The sequence below is a fragment of the Podarcis cretensis genome (genome assembly GCF_951804945.1).
Source record: "Podarcis cretensis genome assembly, chromosome: 4".
Lineage (NCBI taxonomy): Eukaryota > Metazoa > Chordata > Lepidosauria > Squamata > Lacertidae > Podarcis > Podarcis cretensis.
Window position 1 is genome coordinate 20,325,201 of NC_137173.1, and position 21,932 is coordinate 20,347,132.

At 41.9% G+C, this 21,932-nt stretch overlaps 1 protein-coding gene across 8 annotated transcripts in view; it reads left to right on the top strand.

The window, feature by feature from the left end:
* YAP1 (Yes1 associated transcriptional regulator) overlaps positions 1–21,932 on the top strand; it is an 82,977-nt gene that overhangs the window by 42,064 nt on the left and 18,981 nt on the right. The window contains exons 4-6 of one of the 8 annotated variants that reach the window (XM_079973869.1): positions 3,218–3,331; positions 15,806–15,999; positions 18,203–18,250. In XM_079973869.1, coding sequence (XP_079829995.1) covers positions 3,218–3,331; positions 15,806–15,999; positions 18,203–18,250 — 356 coding nt within the window. The remainder of the gene's footprint in view (positions 1–3,217; positions 3,332–15,805; positions 16,000–18,202; positions 18,251–21,932) is intronic. The other 7 variants (XM_079973870.1, XM_079973873.1, XM_079973871.1 and 4 more) reach the window with 7 other exon arrangements.

Here is a 21,932-nt window from a genome sequence, read left to right on the forward strand (position 1 = left end):
AACACCTGGCTTCTCGGATGTGAAATTGCATGGCTTTAATAAAGATTACAAATGGATCACATAACATTGGATGGTGACTTTTAAGAGCTCAAGTTATGTAGGAATTGTCACTTTCTGCAGCTTTAATTTTTGTAGTTTACCAAAAGTAATAATGGTGGTTGCAACTTTTCATATGATGATTGAAGTGGGAAGTTGGGCATGGATGAGAGAGAAACTGGAAATTTTTGGGGGGAGGACTACTGCAATGACTCCATGGATCTGTTAGAAAAGAGGAGAGGTTCACATTTGGTACTGTGTTTGATTGTGTGGTGGGAGGGGAGGCACATTTGCAGCCACAACAAAAGATCAAATTGAAAAACAGTCAATTACTCTATCCACCAAAAGGTGGGGCGGGGGGGCAGCAAAGTTATGATTTTTCTTCCATTTCAAAGCCCTCAGTTAGGAAGTGGTGATGCTTCTAAAAGGCTTCATTGTAGTCTTGAGTCTGTGTGTGTTTACAGTAATGCATATTGCTAATTCCTTGGGTTAATAATGGTAGCTACTAAGTGGTTTGCCTGGAGTGAGATACTTACAAGTATCAAAGAACATGGAAAGAGCATGACACATGGGTATTGGGGTGAATGGGAGGGGACAGGAGTCGTAACAGTGTTAAACTACCCCAGATGTAGCTGCAACCACAATGACAAAATGTAGTCCACTCATTTTGTGCAGTGTGATTTTGCGTCTCCACTTGCAACGAGCAGAATTTGTGGCAAAAATGGGCAATATTACAGCAGCCAGTGATACCTCCTGCACTTGCAAACTCCTGTTGGTAGACACCCACCATTGGGTCTGGTCTAGTAAAAGCTGGCATAAATATAACTTGTTTTCAAATTTCGTGGCATACTTTCTGCTTTGCCTACGGCCCTACGCTATTTATGCAAGGGATTTATGCTGCTTTGAAAGTGGAACAGAAGCAAACTATGTTTCTGCTACGTTTCTGTTTTCCTGTGCCTTCTTTTATTACACACCTATGCATTTTTTTGAAGAAGGTGGGAGTTTTTACAATGTATGCACTGTGGAAATCTTGGTGGAGTGTCCAGGATAAAATACTGGATGTGTTTGAATTCATCCTTAGCAATGCAACTTATTAAGTAATCTTGGGCTGGCCATTATCTTTTAAAAATAGAAATAACAAGAAATCCTGATTGCTAGAATACTTCCTGTCCATGTACATAGTGCTTTGCAGCATGAGCTAAAATAGGTGCTGGCCCTGGTGGCTTTCAGTCCAAGAGTTGACAGCTGAAAGAGAATAGGGGGATATAAGAAGAGCCAGCTGAATTAAACCAAGAGCTAATTTAGTTCCGAATTCTGTTCTCACAGTGTCTAACCAGATGCCCATGGAAAGCCAACAAGTGGTATATGAGTGTGATAGCCTGCTGCATTTCATGATCCCCAGAGGCTGGTGTTCAGAGGCCTATGGGAGGCCCACAAGCAGGACATGACAGCAACAGCACTTTTCTCAGTTGCAATTCCTAGCAGTTGGCTTTCAGAGGCATACTGCTTCCAATGATGGAAGTAGTAGTACAAAGCCATAGCATCATCATCAAACTTGATTACTTCACTGCAAACTCCTAATTCCGAATCCTTTTTAAAGCAAGTTAGAAAGCACTGTTCCCAGTGGAGTTCCTTGCAGAACCCCATTTCCTACAGCCTTCCAATTTGACATGCCTACTGGATCCTCTCATCCAGATGTTTCTTGACAGTCTAGAACATGGGGAAGAACAGGTACTTAGATTTTGTTGAAATTGGGTGAATGGAGGGTCAAGAACAGCTTCATGGACAATGTAGATTTTGAAGGGAAGTAGATGACACTAGAAAGTCTGGGAGGGGTTTCAGGGCATAAAAGGCAGCAATGGATAATAAGAGGAAAGAGAGAAGGGAACCTTCAGGCTGCTGAGGGAGGATAAGAACTGGAGGTGCAAAGATGATGGGCATGGCTGTATCTGAGTTATTGTGAAATACCGTTTTTACCCCCTTCCTTTTGAGTGTTGTGGAAAGGCAGCGTAATGTATTACTAATAAACTTTCCTCTTTAACGTACTCTTCAAATCTCTCCATATGTGCTATCTTGGGTGGTCCTTCCTAACTTAAGACTTCATTCTCTCTGCTCAGTGGATGAGCAACACTGAAAGCCTGTTAGTTAACCCTCTTCACTTTCTACTTCATATGCATACATTTACATAATTAATGGGCGTATTTGGAATTTGCATTGGAGATAAGTGGAGCATGTTGTGCTTCTGTGATGTTTTGATGCTGAACATTAGCTCACTGCTCATTAAGATGGGACACTGAAGAAAAATAGAACATTGCTGTTTCCCGCCAATAAACAAATGCTTCTATGATTAACAGTCTACATAGTTATTTTAGTGTACAAAATGCATCACGGTTTCTAGTTCATCTATGCTCTTGTCAGTCCTGAAAGAAGTGGGTGATCACTGTTTCCATTCTATAGATAGTAACAGAGAAAGTATCTGGCAGGGCATCTTATCTAGTGAGTCTATGACTATGGTCTACTCAGCCCAAGTCCATCTTAGTATGGCCCATACTGGCCCGCACTGAGTCCAGGAGAAAATACAGGAGCTGCTAATAGCCTGCCTGCTACAGTGTCGTAACACTTTTTGCAACCCTCCTAATGACTCCACAAATTGCCAGCCACCTCACATTCTTTAAAAATGAAGTGCAACATATGGAGAATCATTTAGAAAAACTAAACAGGGACACAAAGGAAGCCAAAAGTAGATCCTAAACACTTCTGGAATATTGAATGTTCAGCTGCTCCTAAAAGGTGATAAAGGAGAAACAAAGACAGAAATAGTTGCTTTATACATACAGACTATAAGGACTTTGGGCCCAGAGACTGGTCTCCTGCATGTGTATTTACCACCGCCTGCGTTAAATCTTGGGAATAGGGCAAATTTTGAGCAAATAAAAAATAGGGTGAACTCTGGGGTAGTTGGAGATTTTTCACTCCAGATGCGTGAAACAAATGTGTTACTATAACACAGCATCTTTCTCTGTCCCCCACACCTCCAGAGCTACTAGAGACTGAAACTATTAGTTTCATGTGTGCTGTGTGCTGTGTAAATCATTTTTGGGGGTACTTAAGAAAAATTGGCTAACTTTTTCAGTAGGGGCAAAGCAGAGCCTACTATGAATTGCTTCCTTCTGTGTTACAGGCCCGCTCCCTGATGGATGGGAACAAGCCATGACCCAGGATGGAGAAATTTACTACATAAACCATAAGAACAAGACCACATCTTGGCTAGATCCAAGGCTTGACCCACGCTTTGGTAAAAGTTCCTCTCACTTAAGACTCTCTTTTTTTTTGTTTCCCCTCCCTTAAGACACCTTTGTACTTAGGTAAATATAACATATATATTTTTCCTTTTTACTGGCTACCTGTAGCCAAAGACTTGGCTAAGTATTTCAGATTAATTTCTAAAATTCACCCCCACCTATCTCCATACCTCATGTCTCTTTAACTGTCTTGTGCCTCTGCCCACTTCTCTTAACACATAACACGCCCGCCCCTAGGCAGTGGGATAGATTTTCCCCCAGTGTCCTCTTCTCATTGACACCGCCAGCCCACCACATTTGAGTTTTCTGCAGCCTCCTTCCCACCCCTTCCTCAGATTCTTGTATTGTAGGCTCCTTGAATAATATGTTGCATCTTTACAATGTTTGACATGCTTTACTTACGCTGACAATTGTTATAACAATTCTGTGAGGTTAGCCTAATGATGCCCATAGAGGGCTTAGGCTGCTTAGTTCAGGGAAACAATTTGACCCAGAATTATTCTAGTTCATGGCTTGGTCTCCAAGCTTCTATCTACACTAGCTTTATACACTAAAGGGATTAGAGACAGCTGATCTGCCTCATGAGTCCTCTTTCCACTCAGCTTTTCAGCCTTTATTTTTCCTTGAAGTAAATCCCCCTCAATTTCTCAGGACTTGATCTTCCAAGCACCTCTGATTCAGTCCCTTATGCTAATCAATGCATGCATTTGCTTTTCCATGGCTGGTTTTCCACTCCTTACACAGCAACAACATTGCAAGCACGTGACTCTCCCTTCTCAGCAAGTAGGACTGTTGTGAACATTCTGTGATGTCACAGTGCCTCAGCCAGTGGTTTGCATCCAAGGTTAGATTACAGGTGAAAACCGCTTTAATGCCAGGGTTCAGGATTTTATAGGATCTTGGCTTAAGGGTTGCCAGTTTTTGTTGCACTCATGGGTTTACTTGGCAGTAGAAGTACTTGCCATATAATTGTCCGCATTAATATAAAATCATCATTATTTTTTCTTTGCTATGCCTGCAAGACTTGTTTAATAACTTGCATTGTTATAAACCTTGCACTATAGTTTGCTGTAATGATTAATGGGAGAACCCCTTAGCAGATACATAATGCATAAAGCTTTGGAAACTTGTTTATAGCAAAGAACTGGGTGCACTGTAATGTTTGTTCCAAATCTAGCAAGACATGAGTGTTGTCTCTTCATCTCTGTTGGCATGGTTGAGAGATCCAGTTATGCCCTTTTACAATGCATGGTGGCTGAACAGCTGTGAAGGATGCTGAAATACTTGGTGAATAAGAGATTATTTGCCAGGGGCTGGGGAGTGGAAGGGAGTGGGTGGGTAACAGGACTGCAAACCATGTTTGCGACCATGCTTTTTGGCAATCAATTTTATATAGGGCATTTATAGAGCTGCCATATTTGAAAAAGTAAAAGCCAGGACACCCCAAAAGTTGTTGATCTTTTTCTTACAAAAACATGATTTTTCGATTGACCTGCCTAAGATCCAGGGCAAAGCACCACCTTTTGGATATCTCCCCCCCCCCACGTCAATTCCTTTAGAATTTGTCTGTGATCCTTTTGGTTTCATTTTCTATCTTCCTGTAGCTTATTGGGAAATCAAAACTTGGAACCAGCTTCCTGAAGGAGCGGTTTCTAATGACTTGAAAGTAAACTTTTCAGTTTCACACATAGAAAAATCTTGTGCGTGTTTACTCAGGAGAAAGCCCTGCTGTGTCCAGTGGGATTTACTCACTAGTAAGTATTTAGGATTGCAGTTTTGAAATTGGTTATAATTCATATAAACAATATTTCCACCCCCCCCCCCAAAAAAATGCTTTAAATGGGCATGTTGTGTTTAAAAACAATTGTTTTGGCCTTAGTGGAAACTTCCCCACGAAATATTATATAGGATTTACCGCTGCTTATTTGGGTACCTGTTTATTAATTTCTTTTGGTTAGTAAGGATATAATAATATTGGATAAGAGAAAATAATGTTAAATATGCATGCACAGGACCACTAATGTGTGATAGACAGCTAGGGCCAGTGAATGCTCTGAAGGCTTTTGGTGATACCACACTGCTAAACCTGAACATGTCTCTGCCTCATTGGTACTTAGAAGGGATATTGGAATCTTAGGGAAGCTGCTGAGTATTTCTGTAAAGGAAAGCAGGATATGTGAAGTTAAGATACTCTTTAAAAATGCAGTAACTCTGTTGGTTGGTTCTTTATTTTAGAATCTTATACCTGTACAGATGTCCTTATAAAGAACCACACAACAGGCGTGATACTGGCAAGAAAGGAGATACTTGTGGCTTCTGAAGTTTTGTCTTGGCCTTAGTGCAGTGAAACGAAAATAATGTGCAGATCACTGAGTAGGTCAGACTGAAGGTGTACAAAAGGCTTTGAAGCTTCACAGGGCTTTTGACCTATCAACAGCTGTGGGCCTCTTCAGGGAGGTGCATTAACTTCACAAGTGCACACTGCTGGAAGACTCGACAGCTCTTGTTTTTCCTGTATTAGATCTCACTACTCGTATTTGTGTGTTAATGTTTTACAGCAAAATCCTAACCATGCCTGCGCAGTGGTAAGTCCCATTGAATTCAATGGGGCTTGCTCCCAGGTAAGTAGGGTTAGAATTGCACCTTTCAGCGCTAAATAAGCCTTCTGACTCTTCATGATACAGTTAACTAAGGCAAAAAGTTTAACAGCCCTATTTTGTTTGTGGAGAGGAAGAAGGCTGAGGATTGCAAAAGATCAGGGAGCTCAAGAGTTAGTCAGTGAGACACCATACTAGTGCCCTGCCCTGTTTGTTTGTTTGTTTGTTTGTTTGTTTGTTTCCTGTTCTTCATCTTTAGATCTTGGGCCAGTTCAGTATGAGAGGTATTCTGACACCAGACTGCCAAAACAGCTAGTAAATTTGAGGTGCTATGCAACTTAAGAAAAAGTGATGAACCACAATGAAATAGTACAATGTTCAGAGTTCCAGCTAGGATAAAGCAGCAACATTGCAGTGATGTCTAAGAACTTAGGGGAAGAGGACCATTCAGCAGCAGGGAAGGAAGAAGAGATGTCTTTCTCCTTTCCCACGCACCCAAACCTTCCTGCTCTGTTCTAGATAGTTCAGTGCTACTGGAGGTCAAGTGCCTGGCAGCCTCAGCCTAACCGCTTTATTGTCAGATAGAAGAAATGGGGAGAACAAGGAAGGGAAAGGGGTGCTGATGCCCCCTCCACTCCTGAAACGGCATTGAATAGTATGGGTAAAGAGTATCAAAAACATCATGGTATGCGTTTTTCTGTCCACCACCCCTGCTGGAAATCTTAAACCATTGAAGGCTCATGCCACATGACTTTCATTTTTCTTTTTAAATAAGCTGATACCCTTGAGAATTCACATATCCAAGCATCACACTCTCCAGAAATGCTATGATTTCACAGGGTGGCTGTATAGGAGGAGCTGTAATCTGATTGGTGTACCTGTAATTGTTTGGTGATGGTTTGTTAGGGTGTTTATGGAGGTGGAATGAAGATAGTGGTCAGGAAACCATTTTTTGTTCCACCACTGCCATTGGCTTGTGTCACTTGGAAGGTCTTTGTAGGCCGGTTGAATAATTGCAGTTATAGTTAAACTGGCTGTATGTCTTGAAGAGTGAATGTCAGCTAGGAATTAGAAATAACTTGGCAAGTTTTAGGCAGCTTTGTATGTTGCAAAAGCTTTCAGAGCTATATAATTTCAACGGCAGGGTGCTTGCTCACAGATGCAGTAAAGCTTTCTTTGTACTGTACTTTGTTCCCCTTTTATTATATTCACAAATGACAACATTTGTGCTTCAGGGTATTATACCAGGCATAGGCAAACTCAGCCCTCCAGATGTTTTGGGACTACAACTCCCATCATCCCTAGCTAACAGGACCAGTGGTCAGGGATGACGGGAGTTGTAGTCCCAAAACATCTGGAGGGCCGAGTTTGCCTATGCCTGTATTACACTCTGCAACACCCCAGATCACTTTCCTGCAGAAAGTATGCCTTACTAGATACACTGAGTTAAAAGTCTGATTTTTTTTATTCAAAAGATGAACCTGAGGCAAAAATTAAAATAAAAAATTGTCCTAAGGTCAAGCACTAAAATAGCTAGCTCCAAAGTGGAATAATTTATTGTGTGAACTGAAAATGTAGACTAGCATGGACACTTTCCATACCATGAAAATATTACCAGCCATTACTTCTGGGAAGTTTGGAGCACTTAACTGTAAATGATCTTGTTTAGTGCCTGGATGTGTATATAAAGCCAAACGGAAACTCGTAATTTCACAATTACTCCTCTTAATGGATTTATATCTTTAGTGGGCTTTGTAACAGAACAACTGTTAACAGTGCGCCTATGTAGTAAAATGTTCTGTTTAGTGGCAAGCAGATAGGTTTTAACTGTATTAGTATCCAATTAAAATTCATAGTTGTTCAAGAAATAGATGAATCAAAAGATGGGGAACTTGATATGAATTGGCCCCTTTCCCTGTGATTTGATTTAAATAGCCTTGTAATTTTAAATTGGTCCATGCTGTGTGGCTCAGCAGTGACCTGAAAGGCAGTAGAAGAGGAACCAACTGTTAGGTTGCAAAACTTTCCTTGCCTGGTTACCTGGAAGAAATCATGACCAAGCATGTTGCTATTTAGGCACACTGAATGGCTACTTGCCCATCACTACACTGAGTACTGGCAGCTCAAAATATTTTTTGGTGATCATACCAAAATGATTTTAGAGCTGCAGCTCTTAGAACTGTGTTACTGTGAGAACCAAACCATGTTTGGTAGGGTCGAGGCAACCTCTGCTTCTCCCAGGAAAGGGTGATCTGCAAAGTGTCATGTCTGGGCCATGTGTTGATGATCTGAGAAGGAAAGGGTTGGAGTGTTTTTTGTTTCATTTTTTGCTCCTTTCCCCCATGCATTGATCTCTGTCTCTCCCCGCCTGCCCCCCACCTCTTACTTGCAAGAGTTGTTAAAGGCTATCTGGAATAAGGAGCCTAGAGCAAAGGTCACAAGCTGGAAAAAACACACTCAATCTGCTGTGAATAGTGGTGTCTCCTCACTCCGAGCAGTGCAACTACTTGTCTTAAGCATTCCATCCTTTCCTAAGATGTGAAGTGCTGCATCAGTTAAACTCAAAAGCTTCAATATCCAAAAAAAAAAAAAAAAGAGAGGCATACAGCTGTTTTATTTTTTCACTGCATAGTTTCCCTTTTTGGGCCCAGTGTGTATGCATAGTGCAGACAGACTTGAGTACACGCCAGAAGATATATATATATATTTTAAAAAAAATATTCTGTGGTTGAACTTTTAATCTGTTCCAGGCCTTTTCAGTTAAAGAGCTCGGCTGAAGGGGGAAGGGGAAAGAGAAGCACAAGCATGTGGGCTTCTTTGATTGAGGGCGATGGCAAATGGGAGACAGCCTGCTATTGAACACAGAAAGGAGGCTTCCTAGAAACGTTCTAAGTTCTACGTGGTAGTGATGGCTGTGTTTCAGTTTTCAAATGTCTGTGCCAAGGGAATTTGTTCTGCTCACACTCTTCTCTCGCCTGACCTTTTCCCCTTCCCCTGCTCACAGCGCATATGAAAATCCAAAATTAGTGGTTTTAATCTCAACTTTCCATCCCACAAATCAAACAGAATCAGTTTTCACAGATCAGGATCTCCCCATAATAATCCCACCCACCCATACAAAAAAATAATAATCTGCTGCTGGTGTTTGGGAGATGCTTGGATGATGTGAGCTATGGTATGGAGTTCTGCAGATGTAAACGTAGAATAGATGTCCAGTACAAAACCTGCTGAAATGTGTGTTGGTTCATCTGTTGTTCTTTCCAGTTCAGAGCAGGCAGATGAATTGCTTCGTAAACTGAGCACCATGTTTAAGTTGAGGGGAATGTGGGTTTTCCATTTGAGGTACCAAAATGCCCTGTTTCACAGTCCCTCTCCCTTTTAAGAAATGTGTTTTTAGCAACTCTAGGTTAAAAGTAGATTTTTTTAAAAAAAAACCCAACTCAATGATTTAGGAGACTTCAAAATGCTTTGTTCACAAGAATAGATGGACTCTCATTGCAGTCTGCTTTCCATTGTGAACACTGAAAACAAAGCACCAAGGAGGAGAAATAAATGTAATTTCTGAGCAAAACTCAGAAATTAACCCTCCCCCACAGGAAGCTTCTATTACTACATAAGATGTAGAACTTACTAAATAAATAAATAAATAAATAAATAAATAAATAAAGCAAGCAAGCAGCATGTGCCCAATTGTTCAGGCATTTTGGAACAAAAGAAATCAAACACACTGAGACTCGGCCACCAAGGAATTTCCCTTCCTTGCCAATTTGTGGGATCACGAAGTGGTCCTCATTTCCCTGTATTGTTCTCACTGGAATACAAGCACTGGTAATTAAATGAAGCATCTTGTTTACACATTCCAGCTTCTTTTTCATTCAGCTGTTCACCCTTTCAGCTGTTTAGGTGGGTAGTCTTACATAAACCGCTCAAAATTTAGTGAACCTTTATAAATTCTTGACACAATGGCTGGAGAAAGATGCAACCTGGGTACTTCCTCTCCATTTTACAATATATGTTGTTTTTATAGGAAGCCTCTCCAAGTGAAGTAGCAGCAGAAGTGAGCCTCTTGAAGTATAACTAGGTAGGGTGAATGAGAGGTAACACTTGCTCAATTCTCATGACAATTTGAGGGCCCAGAAGGTGAGTGGAGCAAGGCCAGGCCTCTCATTGCCAGAAAAGCACAACTGCCAGTTCCTTTTGTCTTGGATCCCATCCTGCTCCTATAATGCTTGAAGGTACGTGCACAACGTCAGTGACTAGGATACATGGGCATGAGTTGTACCTGCATGATCAGCCTGTTGCTATCTCAAGACATTATTGGAGCATAGCTGTCAACCTTCCCTTTTTTTGCTGGAAATTCCCTTATTCCAGCGCCATTTCCTGCTGCTTCCCGCTGCTATCCTGGCTTGTTAGATATCCCGTAGACTGTCCCTGGGACAGGTGAGGCTGCTGATCCCTTATTTTCAAATCTGAAAGTTGACAGCTATGCATTGGAGTAGAATCTAACCATAGGGAAGTGGCAAGCATGCGTGTTTGGCAGCATGTGACTAGAACCACGTACTCAGAACAGGAAAACACCCCTCATCTTTCAACAGGAGCACTTCACATTCAGAGAACTGTACCTCTAAAGTACAGTTGTACCTTGGTTGTTGAATGCCTTCATACTCATCTGTTTTGGCTCCTGAACACCGCAAACCCGGAAGTGAGTGTTTCGGTTTGCAAGTGTTTTTGGAAGCTGATTGTCCGACGCTGCTTCCACAGCTTCCGATCGAGTGCAGGAAGCTCCAGCAGCCAATCTGAAGCTGTGCCCTGGTTTTCGGAAGTCGAACGGACTTCCGGAATGGATTCCGTTCAACAACCAAGGTACCACTGTACTGCTGGTGGTTCAAAGGATGCAAGAGGGAGTTGATAGTTACAAAATTGGTGCTTTCAAGTTCCCAAAAGTAAGAAGTAGCTCTGTGTCACACGGTATTAATCCTAATCCCAGCTGGGCAGCGGTGTGTTTGAGTGTGTGTGTGTGTGTGTGTGTGAGAGAGAGAGAGAGAGAGAGAGAGAGAGAGAGAGAGAATGGTGTAGCTGCATCTTGGTCCTGCCACTCACATTAGCTGGTGTGAAAAGTGAGTGAAGCAAAACCCTACTCGGCTGCACCAAAGCTAGTGTTGGCCTGGCATTCAGGTATGGATTGGGCTCAATGTTGTCAAATTATGCCAGTGCGGCTGGCTCTGGATCCAGGGCCAGATCAGCTCCTCCCTGCCTCCCAAAGGCACTTGCAAACTTCAGCCCCAGAAATACTATACAAAAGAGTTCCCCTCCGTTTTAGTTTCTCTTGGTGCCATGCACAGTTCATATGTGAGGATGAAAACAAAGTTAATGGAAAGTTATAGTATACTTGTAACGCAAAATATAAATTGCAGATTTGCCAGTTGAAGTTGGTGCACTATGCTGACACTTCAAAGTTAAACAGCTTAGTCATAACTTCTATTATTCTTCCTTTGTGGAGAATACAAGGGGACCAGTTCTTACTTGATTTATACAAACAGTGAGAGCCTTATGTAAAAGAAGCAAAAATGCCAGGGTCCTGCCTACGTTTGCTCCATATTTTTGAAAGGAGCAAATGCAGCCTGCATTAAATGCAAGATATTGCTGACTTTTGCATTGCAGAGAATATTAATAGCCTTAAATATGGTGATCTTCTGACAAAGGGCGGTATAGGAATTGAATAAATAAAATAAAAGTTTGCATTCCCTTTGTCCCACTCTCTGTAAAGATAACCAATCAATACGACCAAGAACGACACAGTCCTTGCTTTTGAGATAGAAAGGGGTGGGGTATTCCTAGTATCTTGTTTCTTACTGATTATAGAACATTCTTAAAACTTCATCCAAGTTGCAGATGTAGAGTAGAAAAACTGAAGAGACTGTATTCTGTCCTAAAATGTTAACTTACTAAAGTGTGATCGTTAAGAAAAACAATGTAGCTAAATGGTATGTGTTATAAAATGCTGTTCCCCTCATTCCTTGCTCCAAATCCCTCTTTCCTCCTAAATCCCTCTCTTTCCTCTTTGAAATAAAGACATTTTTGTTCCTCGTCTGCCTGTGAGGTCTTTGTTACTTGCCCCATTTGTGGGTGTTGAGCCTCATAGTTAAATGCTTCCTTGATACCCATGAAAGTAAAGAACAGGAAGCTGGTTAAATCCTAGCTCTAGCAGATAAAGGAAGTCATTTTGCCTCCCCCCCTCCACCTTCTCCGTCTGGGCAGACTTTAAAAATGAGCTAAATATTTAAATATCATTAGATGTCTTTCTCGAACCTCCAAAGTGGAGTTGAAGGTACGTAAAAACTTGGCATGCAGGAAATTAGTTTTTAATAGGGACGCGGGTGGCGCTGTGGGTTAAACCACTTGCCGATCAGAAGGTCGGTGGTTCAAATCCCTGCAACGGGGTGAGCTCCCATTGCTCGGTCCCTGCTCCTGCCAACCTAGCAGTTCGAAAGCACGCAGTGCAAGTAGATAAATAGGTACCACTCTGGCGGGAAGGTAAACAGTGTATCCGTGTGCTGCTCTGGTTCGCCAGAAGCGGCTTAGTCATGCTGGCCACATGACTCGGAAGCTGTATGCTGGCTCCCTCAACCAGTAAAGCGAGATGAGCGCCGCAACCCCAGAGTCGTCTGCGACTGGACCTAACAGTAAGGGGTCCCTTTACCTTTACCTTTATGAAGGTTGCACAGCTAAGCCTTTATTTGTATGGGCTTTGCCGTGCAACATCTCTTCCTTTGATTGGTCATAGATTATCCCCCTGCCCCAATAAAAAGTGTTGCTTGCCAAATGTAGGATGTTTAATAGCACAAACAAAAGTGTTTTCCAAAGCTGGACCCATGGTTAGCTATTTAATAGCCCTGGCTAGCTGTATAATTTTTCTTTATGTGCTCCATTTGCTGAACCCTGGTAGATTTCAGATAAGCCTGGATATATTCGTTCAGGATGTTTTCTTTTCTTTTTTAAAGCAACGTGTTTCTTCTGCACCGCGAAGATGTTGGGGGCATTGCCTTTTTTCATAAAATCATGGCAGCCCCCTCCTTCTATTTTATGAATTACAGTGGCAGGGCCAAGAAGTATCCGTGTGCCTCCAGCCCCCCACTCTCACCCTGTTGCTTTTTATTTTGCCTCTTGTAGGAGATCTTTCCTGGAGGAATTGCGCTCTTAAATGCTAATCATTTGAGCGTCTTGGAACTGGCTGAGAATATGTTCAAGGAATTGAAAGTGTTTGGTTATTTTTTGCCACATGCCTATAAATAGCCTGGGTTTGATCTACAGCCCAGTGGAGCTGGCCGATGGCTGTCTATTTACAACCGAAATGGAAACTGGCACAATTTCTACATGAGCCTATATTTATCGTCAAATGTATTTTGTTTCTATGACCTAGGAGCAGCCCAGTTGGCTAAAACGTGTAATCGGAATAGCAGCCTTGCTGCCCAAGTGCTTGGTTAGTTTAAACTGACTTTGAGAGCTCTTGATGTAAACCAAATTGTGAAGTGAGCCTCCCTAGGGAGGAACTGTCATCTCGGCGCCCTGCTTTCTATCTTCCAGGCCGTCGCTGTTCTGAATTCAGTTTGTTCTCCCCTTTTATTAGACTGTTCTGGTTGAAAATATATGGGAAGATGGTTGTTCTCAGCAATAGGGAGAGATTTGGATCACTAAATACTTAAAAGACATCAAAATAAAACTGTCTTATGACCATGATTTTAACAACTGCTTTTGATGCACACAAGGAAAGTTGGACATGCATATTGAGGCTTTTATTTATTTTTTATTTTTAAAGAGCCCACTTTTTGTACAGTATGAGCAACTAGTTTTTAACTTCCCCCTCGTTTCAGAATTGGCTTTTCAAGCAGTGCAGGGCCTCCTGTTGTGGAATTCACTGTGAAGTTTGCTGGGTTATCTAAATCCATGGTCTCTATCAGCTAAGAGAAGACTTCAGTTCTGTGATCCCTGGTTGGTAAAAGTTCTGGGTGTGGGTGCATCCCAAAACACAACCCAAGACTGAGTTGTTTTAGGATTTGTCCTTTTCTTCAGCATTGTGACATTCAAAAAGCATTTCTTTTCCTTTTCCTTTATCTCTCTCTCTCTATCTCTCTCGCTCTCTTTTTTTAAAAAAAACATATTTGTATTTTCAAACAGGAATTTATTTTGTGCTGTTGATTCCTAAGTTTTACATTTCATCCTTTTCCATTTCCACCTCTGCTTGTGATTATAGCACGCAGCAATTGTATACAATTTGCCCATGATTTAACGCAAAAGAAAATGAAAAAGGGGAAAAGGTACACAAGCATTCTAGTTACAATGTCTAGGTGTTCAGAACAGAGGCTCTCTGAGTTAATGCATACTAACAAGTGAGAGGCTGCTTTAAATTCAGATTATTTCATCTCAGAATCATCTTATATTTACCATTTGCCACCCATAATTGCAAATCTTCTTCCTTTTAAACTTCTGACATTAAATGTGATGAGAAAATGTACTACAATGCTCCATTCTGTTGAACACCTTCCTCAAAGTTTGGATTTAGATCAACCATAAGGCTGATATTTTTGGGATGATGCCGTGAATGGTGCTTCAGCGTTTACTTCAATTATACATATCTGAGATACGAAAGTTAATCTAGAGTCTTAAGTGGCCTGCCAGTTCATTCAGAGTATGGACAGCATAAATAAAATAGAAAACAGCCCACAACACTTCTTCTGTAGTAGAATTAAATGTTTTAGTTTTTTAAACCATGTTTAGCATTTTATGTATGCTGCCCAGTGGTTATGGGGAGATATAGAAATATAATAAATATATACTGTGTACTTGAAAAATCTCAGTATATATAAAAAACCCACAATAAATGCGTACTGGAAAGTTATGGACTGAGATAGATCTCCTACAATATTTTTATCACCAAGAAAACCCTGGTTCCGCACTCTGAATAAACTGCACACAAATTGCTTGTGCAGTTTATAACTGGAACTCTTCCGACAACAGCTGTTTTCAGTAGCACTGGAATTTAGAAAAGGGTAGAAATGACTAGATGGGTAGAAAGCAAAAATGAATGACTGAATAGGGGGACTGCAAATATTGCTCTATCAGAGCTCACCACAGATGCTACATGAATGTATTCAACAGCGGGCAGCAATTAGGGGTAGAGACTTTATAGATAAAGTAATGAAGCAAGCCTTGTCAAGCCTAATTGTCAGAATCTAGTAACAGGTAGGTAGCTGTGTTGGTCTGCTGTAGTCGAAACAAAATAAAAAAATCCTTCCAGTAGCACCTTAGAGACCAACTAAGTTTGTTATTGGTATGAGCTTTTGTGTGCATGCACACTTCTTCAGAATCTAAGCAGCCTCAAGTAGAAATAAGCAACAAGCTTGAGTTGAGCCATATCTTTGCCTGTGGCGTCTGCCATTTTGAAATGAAATTTTGAAATGAAACTCGCCACTACTTATTTTATACCTTTATGCCAGAATGATCCATGAAGCCTGTTACACAATCACATTTTGGGCCATAATAATGTACAGTGGTATCTCGGTTTACGAACTTAATTCGTTCCAGAAGTCTGTTCTTAAACCAAAGCATTCTTAGACCGAGGCCTCCCGCCGCCGGTGCCCTTCCACCATTCGGCTTCCGAGGCAAAGTTCGCTAACCAGAACACCTACTTCTGGTTTTGTGGAGTTCGTTTCCTGAATATTTTGTTAACAGGGCTGTTCGTAGACCCGAGGTACCACTGTACGAGTTTGGATGTCTACCTTAAATCCATTTGGAAACACAAATGGATAGCTTTTTGAACTGCGGCTTTCAAGTTGCTTTTTAAAACGCCTGCCCTATTTCTTGCCTCCACAGCTATGAGCCAGAGAATCAGCCAAAGTGCTCCCGTGAAGCAGCCACCCCCAATAGCCCCCCAAAGTCCGCCTGGTGGAGTTCTGGGGGGCAGCAACTCCAATCAACAGCAGCAGATGAGGCTACAGCAACTGCAGATGGAAAAAGAGAGGTTGCGGCTGAAACACCAAGAACTGCTTCGGCAGGTGAGGCCGCAGGTTAGACAAGCGCTTCCACTCTAACATAAATGGCTGCTTGTGCATGTGTGGGTGGCGCTGTGCTCATCCACTTGTAGTTCCAGCAAGCATCAATAGTTTGGAGGAAGGAAGAGGTACGTTTTCGTGTGGAAGGTAAGCATTCGGACCTATGCACTCGTAAGGAATGTTTCCTCCACTAAATTCCCCAAGCAAAGTGACATTGCTGCAAGCAGACAGGACCATCACAGCTGTGAATGTATCTCAGGGTCAATTGCCTCTTCAGAATATGTCTGTTGCAAGGTGGGTTCCCCCCATCCCACCTCTCCTGCAATGCTTCCTAGCATTGGCGCTCTTTTCAGCACTTAAAACACTGCCACATGGACTGCAACCTGCTGGGATGCTTTGCAAAAGCTATTAATGCTCTGCATGGAAAAATTGTTCCTATCGAGTTCTCCAGCTTCACAGAGGACGGAGCCTGTAAAATGGAATTGGCCTTGTTGAGCTGAGGCCTCCCAACTCCTTTGTAGTTAAAATGCTCCCCACACTATCTGTAAAAACAAAGCGGTCCATAAGGACATATGAACTGCAGTTGGGCTGTAGGGCTATTTAGTCCACTGCTTTGTTTCCATCAGCAACCAACCAAGTTCTTCTGAAAGTTCGCAGGCAAGGCATGAAGATATTGGCCTTGTTAACAGTCCCTAGCATCCTTGTTTTTGGAGGTATAGTGCCTCTGTACATGGAGGTTTCCTTTAGCTCCCATAGCTTATAGCCATTGATAGACACGTCTTCAGAGTTTACCCCACCTTTTTGTAAAAAAAGAAGTCATCTATACCTGTTTCCGTCATCACATCTTGTAGTGGTGAGTTAAGTATGAGTTGCGATTTGACAAAATCAGAACCGTTCATGAGAACTCCAGGTTATGAACTCTGTCACTGGATTCATGATTTGGGCATCATGGATTTACTTCACAATACCCATCTAAGAGCAACCACTTCATCCCCCCCCCACCCCACCCCTGGCCCCCTAAGCAAATGTGAAATTTGTCACTAGCATTTTGCTAAACCTTGGCATTGGATAAAGATTCTTGATGTGAGTGTGCCAATGGTACACAAGCATCCTATTATGTACAGCTTCGCTGTGATTTACGAGACAGAAGGATGGGCTGGGAGAATTCATCCACATTAGGCAACGTGTATGTTGCAAGCTATTCTCAAGAGCCTAGCTTTCTTAAAAGCAAACTGGATTAAGTGAGTGTTTTCACTTCAGTTTTAATTAGTTTTTAATGGTTTTGCCAATGTGGTTGTAGGCTGATTGCTGCTTTTGCTTTTCTTTTTTAAAAATAACCCTGGAGGCATGAACCCCAAAGAGACAATTAAGCTTACCTTCTAGAACTGTCGCTCTCAATCAGCGCTTCCTGTCCTAGATCTTTTGCTAATTATTGATTAGCTCCTTGTCTCAAATGTCTGGCATCACCTTTTGTGAAGGTTATGGGGCATCGCAGACATCCTAACCTCTTTAAACTTCTTTTCCCCTTTGGGTGATGGGTCCTGCATCATGAAATATTTTCATGCTCTTGGGAGATCACTTCCTCAGGCTTTTGACTTCATCGCCTCTTGCTTTCACTGACCTTATTCTGGAGTCTAACTCTCGCACTACATTCTGCACCGAAGGAATATTTGCAGGCACAACTACTTTGTGTAAACTGGATGATTGCAGAATGTGTGTCACTTCCTTAAAAACAAAACTGATGATGACTTTTCTCTGGACAAATTAAAAAGAAGGGTCTTTTCAGCTGAAATAGTCTAAGCTTTTCCTATAACTGCTTTGCTATTAATCCTCAAACAAATTCATATGCCGCCGTGCCAGCATGCTTTTAGATAAGGCTTCTAATTTTGGATTTCTTCTTTGGTAACTTCCTCTTGAGAAGTTGACTAACTTCAGGCCAGACCGTATTCTCTACCTTGATGTCCCCTATCTGTTAAATGACATGTGTTCGTGTGCTCTGTAAGCACCCCTAAGCGTCTTGTTCCATTATGCAGCAGCTTTTGTCAGCTCTTAACTCCCTTACCCTTTTGTCATCTTTGGCTGTCTCAGGAACTTGCCTCGTCAGAATGCTAAGAGAGTGATGTGTTTGTCAAATCAGCCTAGCTACCCCAACCACGCTCAGCAGAAAAGAAAAGAAAAAAAGAGTAATGCTTACCCATCTTATTTCTTTTACTCTTAGGCATTGCGGAATATCAATCCCAGCACAGCAAATTCTCCAAAACGTCAGGTAGGCTCCTAACAAATGTTTCAGCAAGATAAGAAACATTTTTTAACTTAGATCAGCTGTACAAGGTGCTTGGGCTATATGAAGCTGTTTGTATTTTATGAACCACAGCCTGCCAGTAACCTCAGCATGCCTGAAAAAGGAGCTCTAGTTGGCTTAATAAAATACACCGTCTTGCTTGCTCTGTGTTTTTCTCAAACATGATGCTGTGATTCCCAGATAGCATTTCTCACTGCCAGGAATAATGCCGAAAACAAAGCTGTATTGCTGTAAAGTTCTCTTTTGGGTACTTGAGACCTCAACACTCCTAAAATGTTCCAGTAGGAAGAAAAGACAAGATTTCTGTTCCAACTTCAAGAGTCTATGCTGCATCAGTACTATTCAATATGACTCCCAATCTTCCTCCTCTAACGGTGTTCTAGCTCCTTTCACCTCAACATTGACACACAGCCATAAAACTTCAGTTATCGAGTAAGCTGAACTAAATATCAAGATTGGTAGGTGCTTTTATTTTAACAGCCTTTCCCCTCATTTTTAGATTTGCTATACAAATCTGATAACTCAAAAATTCTTTGTGGCAGCTGAGATGCCTCATAATTTAGCTGTTCAGTGAAAAGGGTATAACATCAGCTTGATGCAGGCCTGGATTCTTTTACCTTCTTGCGGTGGCCGCAGCGCCTTGAGTAAAGCTATTTTTTTATAGGCTACAGCAGGAGCGAGGCAACACAACATCATGCAAGCTGAACTCTTGAAAACTTTGTTCTGTTCATCATAGAAGTGCCCTCGTTCTAAGGAGCTCAGGATGACATAGATGTGGTTGTCCCTTAAACAAAAAAATTCTCAGAAATATGGAGCTGAGAGTTAGTGGCTTCACCAACGTCATTTGCTTTGCTTCATAGTTGAGCTGGGTTTTAAACTCTGATCTCCTTGGCCCAGGCCAACATTCCATCTGCTACAGCACACTGATTTTGTCTTCATGAACTTGTATGTGTCATCACATGGCATTCCAACTCAGTTTGGCTTGCTGCTTCAAACCAGTAGTTTGTTTTTATCTCATCAGTTTATGGGCTTTGCTCTGCCATCAGGCAATGAAGTTTTGTTTTTCTGTGTGCAGAACAACATACTCAACCTCAGTACTATTCTTTACTCACCCCATGCTGTTTTTAATAATCCGATTCTAGTAAATAGTAGAATCTGGCTCAATAAATTCATCTGGTAGCTCTGGAGAATCTACCAAGGCCTTTGTTGCTTGGAAGTTGTTACCACCAGAGCTTGTACACTCAGAGCTGCCTTCTATCAGAAACTCATGACTGACTGTCATTCATTTGCTTTGTCAGGGCAAGCTGTTGGATTTGGCCAATTTAAACTTCCTATGGCAGGCTCTTGTAAAGCTTAGGAGCATCACTAAGCAAAGTGCACGATATTTTCTTCCTTATTTCACTGCGAGAATTGGGACAAAGCTGTTTCACATAGAAACATAGCAACACTGATACCCTTTATCAGGTTTTTTGCTTTTATTAGAATCAGCCTAATATTTCTGTTGGTTTTAGAGCTATGTTTTGCTCAGCATTGCTTTTGTTTGTGACTCCAATTCTTAGTGATGCTGACTCCAATTTCTACATTTTAGTGAGATCCTGTTGATTTAGCATTTTGTGTTTAAAAAGATTTTAGTCTAACATTTTCAGAGCCACTTCAAGATCTAAAGCACAGCTTCCTCTCCTGTTGGAATTCACATATTAAGCTATTTAGTACAAGATCCACTATGCAATAATGGCCATGACAGAATCATAGAATTGATAGGTTATCTATCTGTGTGCTGTAAGCGGTACCAGAAGTTAGAGATATGTTTAGAATCTTGCTAAGTTCTTGATAAGATTGTGAACAAGGTGATATAGAAGGAAGATCACAACATCCAAAATTGTCTCATCTGAGAAGAAATACTTCCTAGCTCCGTAGAGTGATTGATTAAATCATGATTGGAAAAGAAAGTTTGATCCACGTGAGTTCTTTCTCCTGCAAAGTATTCCTTTTTAGCAGAACTCTTAATATCAAATATACCTTTCATATTTGCAGTTGTTTTTAAAGCTGCAAGACATGAAACATTGATCCCAGTAGGATGTATGTCCCATATATTGGTCCGAGCTAATGAAACTTTCAGCTTTTATATTTAAAGGTGCGCTTGAAATTGCTTGAGAGAACCTTTTGATAAATTCCTCTCTTCGGTGTAACAGACAAGTGACAGAAACCAAAGCAAAACTACACTGTGTTGTCTGCTGTGTTCTGTCCTTGCCACCTCCATTCTCATTTCTGTACCTTTTAGTGGCTCTGTAATTTCTTCCATCTTCTCAAGTTTGGCTTCATGAGCAAATTGCTTGCCTTCGAATACATTTGTCAGGGCTTTCAACTCCTGCGGTTTGCACATTTTGGCATCCTTTTCAGAATGTGTGTGAGAATCAAAGCTGTTGGATCCAAGCTTTACCATAAACCCAAGATTTATTTATTTTTTAACTTAACTGCTTATATTATATTTTCCTTGGAAAGGTAGGAATTCTGCCGTGTGCTTTATTCAAACTGCCACAAAGTCAAGCCATCCTCTTCTACTATGTCAACACAACAAGTCTAGTTCTCATGTCACAGGATAGTCTTCATCATCTGTCCATGGGAAGGGGAGGAAGCATATTGCATGGGGAAAAATACGTCAGAGGTTCTGAAATCTTGAACCCTGGGCTACCGGTGATCCATAAGCTTCATTCAGGTGTCTGTGAATTTGAAGACAGGAAATGGCACATCCATATAATGATTTTAATAGCATTTTCACTGTTATTGTATTATATCTTGAAATCTCTGGAATACAATAAAATGCGATACATGTAGCAATAAAATTAAAAATCACACAGCATCTACATTACACTTTCTACAGCAGGCAGAAAAATCATTAAGTGCTTAGCAGTTTGCAAGTGTTCCACGGAGGGGTGTGTGTGCACAAACCACTGACTTAGGTTATCTAAACCCCCCCATACATTACTGGTGCAATGTGGAAACAAGTCTCAGGAGATATTATTGGCTTATTGGCTGGGCATAAGTAATCTCTGACAACCCTCAATGTGTTGTTTGATCATAAGTCCCATCAGGGATGATGGGAGTTGTACTCCAGCAACATCGGGAAAGGGAGGCACCACAATGACTACCCCTCAAGTTACCGTATTTTTCGTCCTACAGGACACACTTTTTCCCCTCCAAAAATGAAGGGGAAATCTGGGTGCGTCCTATGGGGCGAATGCAGGCTTTCACTGAAGCTTGGAGAGCGAGAGGGGTCGGTGCGCACCGACCCCTCTCGCTCTCCAGGCTTCAGGAAGACATCCGCAGCCTAGGCAGCCCTGCGGGAGTTCCCGCAGGGCTGTCTAGGCTGCGGATAGCAGCCTGCTTCCCGGAGCTCCAGGCGCGCTGAAAGCAGAGCGCCTGGCGCTTTGGGAACACATCCACAGCCTAGGCAGCCACGCTGCGGATAGCAGCCTGCCGCACCGGGCAGACATCCACAGCGTGGGGAGCCCTGCAGGAGTTACCCGCAGGGCTCCCCACCCTGCAGGAGTTCCCCACAGGGCTCCCCACCCTGTGGATAGCAGCCTGTCGCCTGGCGCGAGGGGCGCCCTGAAGCAGAGCACCCCTCACGTCGGGCAGACAAAAA